General features: G+C 43.3%; 1 protein-coding gene across 1 annotated transcript in view; it reads left to right on the top strand.

Annotated features, from left to right (window-relative positions):
• mpp7a (MAGUK p55 scaffold protein 7a) overlaps nucleotides 1–18,917 on the top strand; it is a 154,147-nt gene that overhangs the window by 84,519 nt on the left and 50,711 nt on the right. The window contains exon 6 of the mRNA XM_008281223.1: nucleotides 2,873–3,004. Coding sequence (XP_008279445.1) covers nucleotides 2,873–3,004 — 132 coding nt within the window. The remainder of the gene's footprint in view (nucleotides 1–2,872; nucleotides 3,005–18,917) is intronic.

The following is an 18,917-nucleotide window of genomic DNA, read 5'->3' as shown; positions in this document are numbered from 1 at the left end:
ACCCCTGGATAGAGTGTTGTTTCCATTCATAGGCTATAGCTGTTATAAAGTCACATATGTTTACATCCACCTCTGTGTATGTACCATTACTGATTTCATCACAATGCAACTGCAAACTCTCCATCCATGCCTTGATGTGGTGATACCAACATAATTTACATATGATATCAAGCACAGGTTTGGAATCCAGTTCCCATCCAGAACGCTTTTATTGTCCTCATCTGCAAACAGTTTTGGTTTCTAGTGTTCCAAGAGAATATTTCAATACCATAATGACAGCATCCCCGGTCATACAATACAATACAGAATGTGTGTTTATGTACGGAGCAGATGAAAGCCAGGAACACGTTGTTAGCCCTGTTCTGAGAAACGAACAACCTGATGCTGGGAATATTTTAAGGAAAAAAGGAAAGATAAAACTGAAGAAGAGCAAGTAAGAAGATGAGAGAGGATTACAGGCATTTGAAAGAAGTTTGGACTGGATGATAAAGAGATACAAGAGTTTTTCAAGAGAAAAATATGGTATTAAATGTGTGTGCTTGTGGGAATTTAAGTACTTTTTTTAAAACTTGTTTTTGGTCTGAACTCCTCCAATGATTTTCGAGTTAGATTTATTGTTGGTATGAAATCACATTAAGTTAGAAGTTGAAATCGGGCTTTAGGTTTAGTACGCTAAACAACATTTAAAAAATATACATATGTATATATTACAGATTACTTTTTCGGTTACTTTTGGTTAAATGATGTTGTCCCCAAGTTTTATGGGATGAGAAACACAAGCAGTCAGATGATCAAACTGTTTGTTTACTAGCCAACAGTTTATTCAGATTATTGAAAGCGGTTAATTTAGACACAGATATTTAGAACGGACAGCAAGAAAAAAGATTCTGTTTTATTTTCTTCTTGTATGAAAAAGTGTAACCAACCTGGGGCTTTATTTAACGTCTGTATTGTCATCTGACTGATCATAATTGTTGTCCCAGTGGACTTGTAGTCCCGCACCAAAATGTGTAATAGCTGCGTTGGTCCGCAACACAAAAAGTGTTAGTTTCACAACAAAAGCTGTGAAATTGTAATAGTGGCTGCGTCCAGGTCACATGACTCGCGAATATCAATTCGTATGAGAAGGAGCAGCAAAATGTGTATACGGCGGCTTAAGAGGTGGTGAATGTCGCTTTCATCAAGGCTCCAGTCCTGTATGATCCTCATGTTTCATAGTGCAGTCACTCACTTTTTACTAAAATTTTCTTGGTTAGATTTAGTCGGGGGGGAGAAAAACACGATTTTGTTTAAACTACACTCAGTTAAATGCTTTTCAGCCACTGTTTCCTGTGGCTGTTTGCTGTTTGTTGATGCTACAAAACTGCTCAGTTTAGGCACCAAAGATTAGGTATGAGATAAAACGTACGAAACACAAAGTTGTAGGTGTTTTACGTTGCTGCTGTGACGAGTCCCGCTTAATAAATGGTCACTAAAAACATCTTTTACTTTTACAGCTTATTTTGTGACAATTTTTGGTTGTAGGCTGTGGAACATACTACCATTTTTTTTTTGTGAGTGAGACTGGACTGTACATTCCTTGATTTCAACAATACACTGGGTAGAATGTAAACTTTGGCCACAATGCATGGCTTCAGTAAAGAGCAGACTGCAAAGAGGTGACAGGAAGGATGTGAGAGGAAAGGGAGATGGGGAATGATGTACATTTACAGCTCCCCAGTCAGAGTCAAACATGGGAGTTTGTGGTACCTTCGATCCCTAAGTTACAGGAGTCTCCCATGAGTGTACACATATATTATTAATATGGATAGGAATAATGACTAGAAATACAAAAGAAAGACCTTGATTTGTTACAAGCTGGAATCCTTCTTTCGGTCAGCACTAAGAGAATAGATAGAACTAAACCCTCACAAGAATACAGGATCCAGACAGATGGTGTGTGTTTGCTGGTCAGCTTGTCTCTCGGTGGATCCTGGACACAGAGCTCCGGTTGTGTCTCCTCCTCTCATCTGCTCCCAGTTAGCAACATCTTGAATGCTGTACTGCAGCATGCTCCCATGTCATAAAACACACTGCTCCTCTTCTCACCATATCCCTCTCTCCTCTCTCTCTCTCTCTCTCTCTCTCTCTCTCTCTCTCTCTCTCTTCTCTCTACTCTCTACTTTTGTCTGGCACATGGGGTGGAAGATGTTTTTCTCACTTTTCTCTCCCCTCCTCAACCACGGAAAAAGCAGCACGCGTCCAGCTGCATCTTGGTCCGGACACACAGTCGTTAAATAGTTTGAAAAATGAATGTCTCAATGGCATCATTCTTGTCTGCGCACCGTCTCTTTTTATGTCTGCTCGTGAACGTGTGAAATATCTAAGGCGGCTGAGAACTTCATTACTTTGAGCCCGCCGCCGCCGAACAGCGCAGAACATCGCTTCCCTCTGTGTTCGCCGTGTTGCCCTGGAAAGCGTCGGTTCCGAAAGCGGTGGTCACGGTTGCCCTCCCACCCTTCTGCTCGCAACCCTCGGTGTGCAGTAGCCCAGGGCGAGTGCTGGTTGGCTTTAATCAGGGAGACGTATGGAGCGAGAGCACGGGCCTAATGACAATTAACGCATGTAGCTACAAGCTCTGGCCCTGAATGCATTCAAATCCATCACACAGCACTTGAAGGAGACACCCCAATTCATATCTATCCTCCCTGCAGTCTGTATTTTCTCTGTCCTGCTCAGAGAAACAAAGATGGATTAAATTTTTAACAGCGTGCATTGCTATACTTTATTTAGCTAATGAGGCTGAGGTAAAGTTTAGGCCTCCGTGGTTTGACTGATAACCCTCGCATATGGTTTCTTTCCCCCCATCAATCCTTCTGTTTTCTCCTTCTAGAGCCTTCTGTCCGTCCATGACACAGTTGCCCAGAAGAGTTATGACCCTGAACTACCTCCACTGCCTGAAGACATCGATGACGACGAGGATTCTGTGAAAATCATAAGACTGGTCAAAAACAAGGAGCCTCTGGTAAGTAACTTCGTCAGTCATCTTGAGAAATGATCTATTTAATTAGAAGTTTCCTGCAGTAGACCTGCACCAACAATTATAGCAATTACTCAGTTAATCAATTAGTTGTGGACTTTTGAAATAATTGCTAAACATTTCGATGATCGATTTAATGATCAGCTTAAGTCATTTTTGCAGAAAGTGTCCTTGATTCCAGCGTCTACAAAGTTTCAGATTTCTCTCTTCTTTGACAGTAAACTGAATATTTTTGGGTTGTAGATGACATTTATCACCATTTTCTGACATTTTATAGACTAAACGTCTAATCATGAAAATAACTGACCGATGAATATAATAGTCTTATTCAGCACAAGTTCCAGAAGTTTGAAATATGGTTTGGAGAAGTTAACAACAACAACAACGACACCCCTTTATGCCAATAAAGGTATAAAGATGTGAAATGTTTTTTGTTATTAAAATCCTGTTATCGAAGCTTTGTTTGCATTTGCCCTTGAATTCCAGCCCCCTCTTGTATCAAAGCAGTGTCCACACCACAAGTCAACCTAATACCATACATGCTTTTGAGGTACTCGTCTGTGGGAATCCAACCCACAACCTTGAAGTTGTAAGCACACCAAAACCAGCCACAATTACCCTGCGCTTGGTCATGAGTATTTTCAGCCAGTCTAGGCTCGGTGTCTGCGAACTGCTTCCTCTTCTATCCTGGTCAGTGTTGCTCTCTCATTGTGACATGCCTCTCATGTCCACGCTCTTTAGACATCGTCCCAGACATCAACAACCACCCATCTGTCTGGGCCTCAGGCCCCAACTGCACTTTTACATCTTGGCTGGCATTCTCATTTTGTCTCCGTGCCTCGACATCCTGGGTGTCTGCGTTGTCTAATGGCTGCCATTCCATGCATTCCCCAGATCTTGTCAGTACGTCAGGCTCATGGGAATGGGCTTCTGCAACCCCACCAAACCTAATTGGTGCGGGTTTTGGTTGCATCACATACCTTTTTTTTTTGGCTTCCTTTCATAATTATCCCCGTTGTGCCTTGTTGTTATTTCTCCATTCTGCTGAGTGACCTCAGTGTCCTACAACACATAAACACTCCGCTACACAAGTCCTCGATGGCCTGTCAAAGACCTCCGTCTGTCCTCGCAGCACTTTGTTGTGTGCTGAGGCCCTGCCCATCTTTGATCTGCGCCGGACATGTCATGGCCCTGGCCGCCTCTATTTTCACTTTGTGGTTTTCACCCTGACCACCATCTTGGCTCCAGGCCGGCGCACTCCTCTCACCGCACCCCGGGGGAAGGAGAACACACCTAAGCCATTTTTGGGTTCCTGCCTGTTGCATGTTCTGCGGAGCTGCTGAACGTAATAATGTGGCTTGGAGGAATTCTCGCTTTCTCTCTCTCACAACACACATTGTCGCAAACACTTCCTGCGCCGACCTCTCCCGAGCCTGTTGGATCGCATTCCCTGAAAACCATAATGTGATTTACACCCGCCCCGGTCAGCTTAATCATCTAGCTGGTGTTATTCCATTACGCGACTTGATGCTTTTTTGTCTAAATCATTTGGCTCCTGAGAACATCTGAAACACACATTTACAATGTGTGATATTGTGTATTGTTGCACAACAGTGAAGGTGTTAATTATGTAGAATGTATTTTTGCAGTAATATAGTGGCTCAGTTTTAGTTTATAGGTTAAGGGTGCACACTGGTTATTGTGTGTTTCAAAGTGACTGTATCTAAATAAAGAAGGTGCTGTGCCTCCAGGGTTTTTTTTATGGGTCAACAACAGGTCAGTTTTATAAATACTCTTCCAATTTAAAAGAGGTTTCATTTAAAGTGGCTTTTTAAATATGATATTTCAACAGCATCACCGCAATATTGTTGCAATGGCAGCTTGGTTTTCTACCAATATATTTAATTATGGTCACTCCCTACAGGCTTTGAAGCAAAACAGGCTGCACATTGGGTTTTATTGCAGGAAATCCAGTCATTGTACCCTCCTACTTGTATTAGATAAAACACGTTTCATTCATCAACGTAACATCCAGTCAATATGCAACTGCACATAATTCCACATCGGTGTGGAAATCAAAAGTGAGCTATACATTACTATCGTAAACGTTGGTGTAATGGGACGCAAGTTTCAGTCCGTTGCTGTGGAGTGCTAGCCAAAGGATCCACAGGGAGCAGCTGCTGCCCATAATCTCCCATGGCTATAATTTAGGCCTGACCATGGTGTGGACAACAGTAGGATTATGCTGCAGGGCAGAGTTTTTTCTGTGAATGCATGAAAGAAAACAATGAAAACTGAAGGACTGCTTTTGTGGCAGTGAGTCGTGTCAGAAATGTCGAGATGTTTTTGTATTATTCGGACGCAAAGAAAAGGGCAACTTGAATCACCGTAGAAGATTAGAACAGGACACTGGTCTCATTTTTTATTATTTACAACTGCTGGGAACTGCTCTTCCATCATCCTGTTTGTATCCACACACCTTTGGTCCTGTGACTCTTCTGTCTTGTGACCAGTGGAGAATTAATATGTCCCGAGAGAGTCAGACTTGCATGCATCACATAGTTCCTGTGGGATTTGAGCAAAGTGCTGCGTTAGAGCAAACTTTCAGGTAATACGTAGGAATTCTACAACTGTGCAGCCGTCGGTCTTTGCACACTAAATTTATGCACCATAATTTGTCATCTTTATGCACATTAACCTTTCACACCTAGTCAGCTGCAAAAATTCCCACATAAGATATGTTGTGGAAAGCAGCAAAACCACAGAGCACACTTTGAACTCCACTGCCTTCATGTATCTGTTGTAGTTTTCTTTCACTGCCTGCCAACATTTTGAAAAGGGTAGCTCTTTTTTTCTGTCTCCTTGTGGACATGGAGTAGGCCTGGACGATAAAATGATGGCAATATGTAACAGCAATAGGGCAGTTCATCAGTAGCATTAAGAACAAATATACAATGTCCATCAAAAATGCAAAATGTATTTGCATAATTAGCCTCCAAGTGTGCTCCCTCCCTGGACCATAAACAGCTTGTCATCTCTCTTGGAAATGGAGCCACTTTGTCCTCCATTGCTGCTTCCGTGACCTCATGCAGGTGTTTCAAGACGTTCACTGCTGCCTCGGTCTGTCGTTCGTCCTGCAGACCTCCTGTGGTGGAGGTTGCAGCCAGTGGACACCAGTGGTTGCCCTTGCAAGATGGGCTTCGCAGTCTAAAAACAATCATTTCTTTGTTGTGTTAGCAATAAAATTATTACCTGCATACCTTACTAAATAGTTGTTAAACCCTTTATGAAAACAAGGTCATCAAAAATCATCAATAATTAATGCTATTAACTGAAATAAAACATTTTATAATGATATGTTTTTCACATGGCCCTATCACAGAGTTGGCGCCACAACAAATAAATGTTGTTAGAACTCCAGAACTCATACAGTTCTTTGATAGTACAATTAGTTCTTGTTTGTATGCATCACATAAGTAGCTGCTATGTCAATAAATACAGTTTCTGGTAGGTCACCAACAGCTCTGCTCTGCAACACCACATATATACATGAATGTACTTACAAGGGATGCACAATGTTGAATTTTCCAACTCCTCTTGGCTGATCGCTGACGCCAAAGTATGCACATATTTTTTCCACCTAATCTCAGCGCACATCAAGTTTCCCTTGTCGCAGGATTAACATACACATTATTATGCCTATTCTTATCATGATGGCCCACTGGCATGAGCAGCCATAAAATACAATGATTAGTAAATGTGCACCTGTATTTATTGTTATATAACATTTTCAAACAAAATTGTAAACTTTTAGCCTGATATTTCATCGTTCAAGCTATTACCGGCCGATATCATCATGCTTCTCTAGTGCTGACATACATCAAAACTTTGCACTTAGTGTGAAATTGCCCCGCTGAAAAACTCAGATTACTTTGTCATTTATGGAGGTGAAGTTCCTCAGTTTTCCTGACCGCCTAATTTGACAGTAAATGTTATGGTTCTGCTTTTACCCATCCACCCCTGGCCCCTAACTGTCATCCTGTACGTCTTTAGAGCCGAGCTGACCCTAATGAACAGTTAGATCTTACATTAAGGAAGCAGCCAGCAGGTCAGATGCTCTTGGTGAAGTCACAACCATTCCACCAACCAATAAAAAACCCTCTAATTGTGCATAGTTCACATTCACTGCCGCACCAAATTGATTTGGATGTGCCCTTTAACTTGCAATTTCATATAATCAGCCTGAAATTCTCCAACTTGACATCATAACAACGGGGCTGTACAATATCTAATTTCTTCTCCGCCTCTCCTTACTTAGCTCTCTTTTATTTTCTGTTTCACTTTTTGTCTGATGTAGTTGTGGGTGATGCAGCGACTGGGCTGCAGTTAGCATGCAGGCCTCTTTCCTTGTGATTCATCCATTAGGTTAATCGTGATTAGTTGAGTGGATTGTATTCAGTAGCTCTGATTAATTGCTGTCGTTTGTCGAAGAGTGACTTCATGGCACATTTCAGTGAAACTGTAGGACAACCTCCCCTCTTATTCTTCTTTTTCTTTTCCTTCCTCTCTTCCCCCTCTTCTGGTGTTACTCCCTGCTCTCCCGCTGCTCTCCCAAATGGCCTGATTTATTAGCTCAAGTGTCGGGACAATGAAATAATTTAGTTTGGAGAGGGGCATAAACATGTGTGTGCATACATATACATCAGCTTAACCATGTCTTCTTATTGAAAGAATGTGTTATTTTGGATAGAGTTTCAGAACAGTTTAGGTGGGGGTCTAAATAGGAGCGCTGAGGGGGTTGCGTCAGGGCTGAGTGTGCCGTGGTGCAGCTGATGTACTCGGGAAGCTCGCCTCTCTGGTGATAAAGGGCTCGAGTGCAGACTGAGTAATAGGAAAACTGTAGACAAAAGCTGGAGGAAGCAGAACGCACTGGTGTTACACAATTCATATCCCCGAGCCAAATAAATAAATAAATAACAGATCCAGAAGCTTGGATCAAGAAAGGCCCAAAACATGGGCTACAAGAATGTCGAGCCTGAGTAGTTGACAACGTTGAAAAGTTTGGTCGCTGTAAATGCAGTCTGACTCACTGAATGTGGATTTCAGATATAAGCCTGTCATTGGCTTTGAATTTCACCCATCTTTCTTTTCCTCTTCCACAAGTGTTACCTTTGTTTTCAAAATACCTGTTGTAGAGTGAATGCCAGAGCTTTTTACCCCTATTACAGAATGCTGATGAAGTGAAGCCGGACCATTCCACACAACATGGTTAGCTCCAGAGAATGGTCAGACTATGCGAGAACACTGTTGAATAAACCTTAACTCAAAAAAAAACAAGATAGTGTCACTTGTTTATGTAGTGATGAGACATATCCCTATTGTATCACCTGCTGACTAAACAGCTTCCCACGTGACATTTCTTTGCCATGCGAGTCACTGAATCCAAGCAAAGCATCCTGGAAAATCCGAATCCTTACGACAATACGCGTTAGGTGGCAGGAGACGACTTTGAACAGCCACAGAAGGGTACACCGCAGCAGCTCGGGGTGACCGTCACTATGATGTGAGAACATTAGAGGCCGACAATCCTGCTGTGGCCGACTCTGTTCCTCTCATTTGGATACGCTGGAAGCCCTGTGACGCAGATGTGAATAGCAGACTTGGAGATGTTTGCCGAGTATGCCCTGCTGTGTGCTCGTTTTATGCACCACTTGTCCACTCTCTCAGTGCCACTCAGTCGGCTCCCATTGCTGTTGGAGTAACGTTCATTCACTTCTCCCACTCAGTTCATCTTTAGTTATCCTCTAGCCAGCACGCCGTCTTTCTCTTCCTCCTGTTCCCACACTTTATTTCATTTGTTTCATCTGGTTTTGCTGTCAGGCCGGCTTTTTCTGGTCGTTTTTGTGTATTTAAATTTTTTGCGACACACTTTATGTGAGAGGATGTAAAGGCATTAGGGCATTTAGCTTATTGTGATGCATGCCACTTTCTCCCTGATTCCTTTTCCATCCCTATATGGACACCTTTGAGTCAGTAGTGCGGATATTATGCACCTTTCTACATTCCTGTTTTGTCGGTATTGGTACAAAATCGACACTCTATCCATCCCGTTCTCCCTCAATCCTTCCATCCCAGGTTGTTCGGCATCATTAGCAACCATTAAGTCCCCGCTGCCAGGAATGTGACGGGATCAGTGTCAGACTCTATCACTCTCCTTCCTCTCTTCTTCCTTTTTTCTCTCTGCTCCGTGTCGTTGCGCACACGGGATTGGTTTTCCCATTACGACTGGGTGCAACTAAATGGAAACAGTAGAATGCAGCGTCCGTGCCATCCAGTTGGCACAGCCAGCCTACATAACGTCCTGCCTGGCATCAGCTAGTACCAATCAATACAGCTGTACCACTACTGGGTCTGGCCACCCGGCCAACCCAGCCACTGGATACCAGTGGATCAGCTGGACTTCTCATTATAGACCCGCAAATAGCACTGGTTGGACTTCTGAGCTATAGTAGTTGCTGCACATACGAGTGTAGACGACATGTCCAACATTATTATTGTAAAAGCTCCAATTGCATGATTGATGTCTGTGGATTTTCTTTATTTAATAAGGGAGTTGATAATTGCAACGAGACAGGAAAGTCTTGTGATCAATTCAGTTTGTGACGTAGTTAGTTTTCCATGAATGGCAAGCGCTGGAATGAGCTATTGGCAATTTGACATGCCATGCTTTTCTCATCTGCAGCAGACGGGCCTCCTCTTCTCTCTGACACAATTAGGACAGTCGGATCGTGGCTGCTCTGATTTGTCTGGAAGCCTTCACAAACACACTGATTCACATAGTTGCGCTCAGTGTCTGGCTCGACGGAGCCTAAATGCCATTCACATTATTATGTATTTAATCCGTGCCGGGGTGAACGTATACAGACTTAATGAATTAAGTCTGAGCGTAGCTGGAAACCTTGGAGAAGTGTTCTTAATTGAGACAGTTATCAAAAGAAGAGGCCAGATGGATGTATATGTTTAAAGGAAAGTGACTTTTCTATTGTTTGCTTACATCAGAATGTTGAAAGCAAAGTAATGACACTGGCTGGGAATTAATGGAGCAGCTAATGAGATTAAAGCAGACAGCACACATGTTAGTGTTTTACAGATGGACCCATGTGCTTTAAAAGCAATACATCTTTTATTTGATGGATTGAGCCGCGGTGTCTTGGGGGCGCTGCAAAGGATGGAAAGCACTGGTGTTGACTGCTTCTCTGCCGTGGTGTGTGTGTGTGTGTTTGTGTGCTGCACTGTGTTCAGCTGCTACTATTTTTCCAGCTTTAGTCTTGGGATTTTTGTATGGCTTAATGTGTTTATTTTAAGTCTTCACTTGTGTGCGTTTGCACGTGCCTAAATGCGCCCTTCTTTGAGAGCATGAATGTGTGTGCACGTCTTTGCGTGTTAGTTATTTCTCTTAGATTTTTTAAAATTGATTTTTGTTTGTGTATACTCTGTGAGCTTTCACACTGCATGTTTTTGTGTTTACGTTTGTGCGTGTCATGTGTGGGCGCAAATGGAGAATGTTTGCCTGCCAGTGATACAGTAATACAGGCTCATTGTGTTGTTGTGCTCTGAAGTGTGTTAAAATGCTTCAAGGTTGCCCAAGTATCTAAAGGAAATTTAACAAATAATGTGATGTATTCAAAAGAAGCCTTACCTTGTATGTCCCAAAATTGCTGTTTTTTATTTTCCTTATTTCTTAAATGCATTCTGAAATGTGGCCACACAGAGAGATGGTGCGTCTGATGAATGAAAGAGTGTGACAACTGGGCTGTGAGATATATCAAGATCAAAGGTTTCATTTCTGCTGATAATATTTATTGATCATTTTTTAAAAGGCCAGCAGAAAAAAGGCTTTCATTTGAATTTCAAAACCTTGCTTTGAATTCAACCTGTTTGCCCCATTTACACAGGAATCAACTCACCTTGATGCAAATATTATCTTAAATACAGAAAACAAGTAAAACCTAGAAGGTGAATGAAAGATGAGAAGCTGCTGAGGTTAAGGTTGCTGGTGGCTGACCAGGTCCCAGTATCATCGAATAACAACCCTGCACCCACCGGTCTCCACTGGCTGCTCTCTCCCTCAGGGGAGGTCTGCAGGCACAGACGCATTTTGGCGAGAATAACACACTAGTTGACACTGTTGATACACATATTGCTATCGTTTTATCTCCCAGGCCTGGGATCAACCCGTAGTTTGCCTGTGATGTTTACCTTCCACAAGTTAATACAGAAATATGTTAATTAGGTGTCGGTCTAATTACCTTTTATTGCAGCATAAAACCCTCAGGGGTTCTCATAAATACCGGACTGCATACTGTTCCACTGTACAGAAATGAGTTACAAATGTACATACCTGTTGTCTGCTATAGCTATGTTCAAAATGTCAAACAGTAAGTAGAAAAACTATTTAAACTTGCTTAAAGGTGTACCTGCACCAGCAAATAACTGCTTTAATTCTGGATTAGGACCGCTAATTTAGTGCGCTTTTTGGAGATACTTTCACTATCTAATAGTCAAACTGCCAATAAGTATTCTCAAACATGTCCCAGTGAGATCGCATTTTACGTAATTTGTGATTTCTGTCTAATCACAAGTTACCATGCTGCAGGTAGCACTAAGCAGTTTAATGTGGCTGAGTGAGAACTTTGTGCGCGTTATAGGAGACGGCAAAATGGAAGAAATTCACTCCAGTAATATATGTAATTCTGTAGAAATTCATCAGTAGAATATAAATGTGCATTTTGTGGGAAACCTATTTAGAGACGCTTTGGCTGGTGTAGTCTAATAGTAATGTGTATTTTTGGCTTTTCCAATCATATAAAAAAAGGGAATTACAGAATTGCCCAAAGTGGTCATGGAAAATCCCCTGTATTTGTTGTCTGTGTTCTTGTACAACACTCGGTCCAGCGGCTGTTAAACCACCCTTGCAGCCTGTTGAGTTGTGAATGTGAAAACACGCACAGCTTCCAAAGCCACATCTGAGGCATTCCCAGATCCTAATCTCACGGCCCTCTTAAATAAAACGTCTTCCTCCCATCATGTGTAATCATAAACGTGGACACACATCCCGGCGCTCTCGCTCTTTTCCGCTCTGCCTTCCGAGAGCCAGCGAGCTCAGAGGCTGAATGTGGGCATTGTTGCCCACCGGGCCGGGCGCTCCTCAGCGGCCCTGCTTCCCAGCCCACTTTGGAAATGAGAAGTGACATGTGAAAGTGCTGTTTTCTTTGCTCGGGATAATGACAGGGAAAACACTAAACAATGCCAGAGCAGAGATGGACCTCTCTCAGTGACACAACTATCTCTTTGTATGCGCTCATACAGCTCTCACACACATGTACGGTACATAATGACTAAATATCTGGCACTGTCCAGCTCATAGCAGGGAGACGACAATTCCACTCAGTCTACATGAATCACCGCACTGTCCACACGATGATTCACGCAAACAGTATGGAAACAAATACACCACTTGGTGAGATAGCCACACGTTTCTACACAGACTCACACACCCAAATTCACTGCCACCTGTCTGAAGTACTGAGGTGGGCCGCTAAGTGTGTTTTCTTAGTAACTAGGTAATGACTTGCTCTAACATTAAGGTTTAAAGAGGCAGAGGAGGAAAAGGAAAGAGGGGGTGTAGAAAGACAAATGAAGGTAAGCTGTCCTGTCAGAGCCCTCTGCGCTACATTACCTGGCAGCTTCTTCTGGAATCCCTCCTGCTCCCTATAATTATCATAATAACGACCTACAATTTTCCTTTTTCTCAGTATACTTGTTAATTACGACTGGTGGGTCAAGACTGGGGTTAAGGAAATATAAAAAGGAAACCAGAGCCTCCTTTAGTACAGAGAGGGAGACTAGGAATGAGGGAGGAAGGTTAGGGAAGGGGGAGTAGCTTTTATTAGTTGCAATCACAAGTGATTTAATAAAACAGGTGGAGAGGTATGCAACGGGTCACCCAGTGGGGAACAGCCTGCAGCAGCAGCAGCAGCAGCAGCAGCTCTGTTGCATCACCTAGAAAAATCATTTGACATAAAACCTCAAGTACCTTTCACTGCTCTCCGCCTTCTTTCTTTTTTTTCTTCCTCTTTGCAACTATAATGTAGATTTTCATCTGGGCTCCTGCTAATTCTTTACAATGCTATATTAATCTTTATAGGTGGCCATAATACTAAATGGATTTTCTGATCGAGACCGAATACATTAATATTACACGATTTTACTCTTTCTGAGCAGCCCTGGAGTCGGCGGCCTTCGAGGAAGTATGTAAGAACTCGTAAATATGCTGGGCTCAGTGTGTGGAACGGTCATGCGTGTTATGTGTGGGGGGCTCTATGCCATCTCAGTGAGGTAAGATGAAATGACACACTCCAACACCAGATATGATTGGAGGTAATTGTATTTTAATGTCCAGGAGGCCCATTCCCACTTTGTATTTGGTTTTTCCATGGTCGACATCTGGTGTGAAGAACGCCAGCATGTGTTTCCACTACACTTGTATTTATACCTCTAAACATAGCAGTCAACACAGCAGTCGGCAGGAGTTTATTGTCGCCGTTACACTTTTGCTGTTAAGTGACATCATGTCAAAACACGCCGGCCTCTTTGGCCAGGCCGCTCGCGTTTGTTTTCCCTTGTCGCTCTCAATTTAGAGGGAGAAATAATGTTTGTCAAATGCCACGGCGTTCGGTTCGGTTCATGGGACGATGTTTTGAGTGGTCGTTACGGGCCGGGGGTAGTGTGTTTGAAATGGAGCGCTGTGCTTGTTTTCCCTGGCGGGTTAGGACTAGTGGAGTGGCTTTAGTTGTGGCTGTGGCTAAGGTAAAGAGATTCTAGCATCCATCTGTTCCACTGCAGGCCTTACCAGACAGGCCACACATAGCTTGCCCCAGACCCCGAGATGTGTGATGAGCCAGGCCGAGACAACTAGCCAACCCTCTCGTCATCCATACAACCAGAGTACAAACCAGCCAGCTTCCATCATGTCATCCAGCCATGCATCCAGTCCATCAGCCAGGGGGCACTCTAATTGCCCCGTAAATACTTAGTTTGCCAGACACTCATTGTGGCCAGTGTGAGCCAACAGAACGTGATGAGAAATCCAACATTCAGCTTGTCTTACTCCTCTTATCTGCTGAAGTTTCATGGCACTACTGTGCGCTGACAGCTTGCTGGACAGTCTTGCCTCCATTCCATTCCCTCTAATAAACACACACTCTCATACATGAAGGGATCCAAATTTCAGTCCCTATTCTCCCTTTTTTCTGCGCTGTATGAGGTGTGAGCCATTTGTCATCACATACTTAATGTGGCTGCCATGTCAGCATGTGCGCTCCGGTGCATGCGCTGGGAGGGGTGATGGCTTGATATGGACAAGCGTCGCTCCACTTCTCCTCATCACACAGCAGAGACTAAGCCGTTGCATTTGGGCCAGCCCAACAATAACAATCAGGCATTTATGTGTTAGAAATGGAGATACAGAGCTGCGAGCCGCGACTGCATATGGAGCTGATCACGTTAGGAGTGGAGGCTTTCGGATCACCTTACTGATGACTAATTGACCACAGTTAGAATGCTTTCCTGAGGTCAAGATGGCCCCTTCTCATCTCTATTTTTAAATGTGTATTTCTGTGTTTTGTGTTCTTCAACGTTAAATTTCTGGAGAGACCCATTTTCTAAGTCTATTTTATACTCATCCAGAGGGCAGGCTGCCGCCATGGTTGACAAGAGGAAAAGGGAATCTGTCCCTAACAACATAAAAGTAATTTAACCATCTTGTGTGCATGCCATGCTATCTTTTTCCATGTAAATAGTGGAGTTGAGCCACTTGATGGTTAAGTGGCGCCTTGTCTCTAATTGCTAACATAGCGTAGGCCATTCATCAGGCTTAGCGACTGTCCAACATCAATCATCCAGTCTTTTGAGGTTTCTCTCGGGCCTGCTTGGCCTGACTTCAGGTAGAAGCCCAGGGCTTCACTCTCATAGAAACACACATACAGACATGCTTGCATGCACAAAAAAATACACCTCCACACGCTGTCACTCATGCATATATGCGCTTTGACAGACGTGGATATTCCCCTTCTGACTTCCTGCTCTGTTTCCATGCACGAGGAAAAGTCTGAAATGGCTTCCATGTGCCAGTAGGCATTGAAGGCTTGGTGTAAACCTAGCCATCAGCCCGTGCTAATACTTAGCTGCTACACCAGGAAGCCCATCCTGGAGCTTGAGGGTCTCTGCCTACCTTGCTTCCCACAAACATAGCGGAGCTTATTTAGGTTCTAGCCTAGAATGTTTATGTATTTGTTTAACAGAGCAGGCACTCCTCATTAGTGGACATGCATGGCTGCATGCTGATGATAGCACCCATAGGGTATCACGGCACAAGGGAAGGTGATGCTGAGTTCAGGAGGTTTGATTTGCCCCCCCTTGCTCCAGCTGCCTCTCAGTGCTTCCAAGGCATTCGTCAGGCCTCCAGGAGAGGCTGATATACCCCTGGAGGACTGAGAGAATGAAGGCAGACTGTAGATTGAAATGAGGTGGAGGTGGAAGGGTAGTGTGTATCAAGGCCTGAGAAAAATTGGGTCGGCCAGAACTTGGGAATCACAAAATAAAAACATGAATATGTGAGGTGTTGTTGATTATTCCCACAGTTTGCGGTTAAAAGCCATAATTCTTTCCTGGGTACTTTTTCCTGTATCACGCTTACTGTATGCAGTGATTAAGGGCCAGAGTGCCTTCACAGATGTAAAGTGGTACACCTTTAATTCCAAAAAAGAACTTCTTTCCCATTTTAATGATTTTATTTTTTGTCGTACTGTTTTGATTTCCACATCAAACTGGTGTTATGTCTTAGCAAAGACAAACCTGAATGTCTCTGAGGACCTATGCAGCAAAAGGTGTGAGAGTTAACTGTAAGCTGCAGCGGATGCAGAGGAGTTGACGCATACTTGTCACAAATCTCAATGATGCATCATGCAGAGTTATGCCAGTGAAGTACAGTATAGCTGTTTGGATTTTTGGCTTTGGAAAGCTCAGCACAATGACCTGTAGTTTTCATTTGTAATGGATTTGTTGAATATATTTCATTGAAAATCTTTTTTTTTTAAAGACACTTACACTCTTCTTATTGTCAGCTCTGACTCCACTAACTCACCCACTGTCCTTCACTTCCCTCTCAGTCAGTTTGTCAGTCCTGACTCTGCTCTGCTCTTCCACTTACCCTCAAGTCTGTCTCGCTCGTGCTACCACTGGAGTTTTTTGGCCTTTGTTCATTTTTTCTTATCAGACGGAGCTCATTTGGCTACCGTACCGGTGCTGAGTTCAGACAGGGGCTGGCCAGATTATGAAGGGAGGCTCCCCCTCCCTTCATAAATCCCCAACTCCCTTGTTGCTGGCTTGGCTCGCCTACGTGGGCCCATCACGTTGGAGGGCAGTGGGTCAGATTAGATTCCTAAAGTATAAAGACCTAACAATGACTGCAACTTCAAATAACTGCTACTAGAGAGTCAGTGAGGTGTAAAAGGAAAATGAGCATGGGCAAATGTGTCTACTGATACCCCTGTTTGTTTCACTACTGGTGTAAAAACATATGAAGAATGGTGGTTAGAACAGAGATAAAATTGTCTGTGCTTCCCAAAAATTTGGGTTCACGACCCCATTCGTTCATATTTGCATGCTAAATGTGCTGCCCTATAATCACCACCGCCACTTGCAATAAAAGTCGTAAACGTGGTCTGTCTAAATGGCATCAGGGTTTCAGCATGTGATTTAAGCCATATGTGTCAAAACACGATTTATATCTACGCACCATATGTGAGCAGATTCCGTAGATAGCCGTAGACGTGCAGCGTAGAGTGTATCTGTGTAGTTTGTGCACACAGCTCGTTGTCGTTACAGAGTCCAAGGTTGCTTCTCTGCTGTTTGGTTAGCCTTTACACTGCCACCAGGCACCCCAAGGGACACAATAAAAACATCCATCACGCCACTGGCCATCAGCCAGCTCGAAAAAAGAGTCAAAAAGAAAAAGTAGACAGAGAAAGTTAATGACCACATGTCTGCATACTCCTGTGAGATTTCCTGCAGATTCCCCATCTCACCCTGTTGTCTGTCACAGTCCGTCTCTTTCCCTGTAGCGCTCCATTCTTTCAGACACTCACACAAAAAAGGCCTCTCTGTCCGTCTGGGGGCCATTGTAACTCAGACAGCTGCTTTAAGTCACACTGTGGGGGTTATATGTGACCCTGACACTGAGGTCTGACAGTGCCTTCCCCTCTTGCTGACCTGTTCCACTGATTTCTCTCCTACTGAAACCTCTCGGGTTTCTTTAATTAGCCCAATTATTCTATTAGGTTTGCAACTCTCTGCAGACCCTACCACTGTCTTATCGTGATGTCTTTCCTTGTTTCCATCTCTACACACACCTCAAAGGCCTTGAGGAAACCATTATCTAAGAGGAAAACCATTAGGTGTGAATAGGTTGTGAAAACAACCAAGATGACATGATAATGGCATCACCAAAGTGGCACAAACCAGAGGCTCCTTTGGTCTTTGAGGAGCATTTTTTTTCTATCTTCATTGATAGTGGAAGGTAAACTACTTTGGACCTGTCTCAGGAAGGCAAGCAGTACAATGACAAACCCACCGCGAGCTTTTGTTGTGCTTTAGTCGCCGACCCGGGCAGCAGCGGGTTAGGACAGTTGAAATAAAGCACACCAGCTGAATGGGGTGAGGAAGGCTCCAGCCCTGTTCTTTTTTCTTTCTTTTTTTTTTCAACAGAAATAAAAACAATCTTCAGGGATGATGGAAATAACAGTTAGGTAAGGGTGGGAGGATGAGTTGCAGCCACGACAAACTATGTGTCGACTAGACGACACATCTGTCTGGTTCGGGTCTTCAGGCCCAAGCAAGGATGACGCCACACTTTAGGTTGCAGTTTGCTGTCTTATTCCAACCTAAATCCAAGCCAAGCCGATGCCCAGATGGTGTTTGTGGGAGATGCCGTGACAGGTCGGCACCCTTTCAGCCTATTGTTTTATTGTAAAGGAAAAAAAAGCTATTGGGATTTACTGGTAAATGCATCACTGCTGAACACTGTCATTTCAAATAAGAACGCTGAAACACTATACTCCTCTCCATGTGTCATTTTGGCGAAGGGCCAAGCTCATAAAAGAGGACAAGGAAGGCCTGACTGTGTGTGTTTGTGGGTCTATTTTGAGTTTTCTACCTTGTAGCTTCTCCCTTCTCTCCCAAAGTCATCTGGACCAGCACAAATAATAATAAGCCACTTCTGTCACCACGACTGGCAGTGATCCGCTAACAAACACATCTCGCTCACCTTTCAGATTGGTCCACGCGCCATTGTTTGTTAAATTTCATTCTAATATTACTTTTGATATCATGTTATTGTTGTTCTGTTGTTTCTCTGAAGAAACTAAATGTCCTATACACCATGAACTGTTTGATGGTTTTTTGATGAACATTTAATCTAACCAGCACAGCCATCAGAGATCTTGATCGACTCTGCCCATCACCTTTGTCTCCTTCTATTGGTTTGCCCCTTATGGTGTTATGCCTCACTGCAACAACCTGTTTTATATCAAGGATTAATGCTGCCATGTCATTGAGTTTTTAAAGGTTTGAGCTCGGTGTCAGTTTGTGTTAAGTATTGGTCTTCGTTTTCAGTCTTTTAACCCCTGTGGAAGGTGCAAAAATTACAGAAGGTCTATCTTTACTTTCCAGAAAAGGTGTAGATGAACCAACTGCTGTTAGATGGATCATGTCATAAATTTGTGCATTGAAATACATATTATGCTTTGCCCTTTCCTTCTGTCTGTTGTGGTTATTTTGT

The sequence above is a fragment of the Stegastes partitus genome, unplaced genomic scaffold (genome assembly GCF_000690725.1).
Source record: "Stegastes partitus isolate 25-593 unplaced genomic scaffold, Stegastes_partitus-1.0.2 Scaffold227, whole genome shotgun sequence".
Taxonomy (NCBI): Eukaryota; Metazoa; Chordata; class Actinopteri; family Pomacentridae; genus Stegastes; species Stegastes partitus.
Note: the sequence above shows the minus strand (reverse complement) of the source record. Positions and strands in the feature narration are given on the sequence as shown.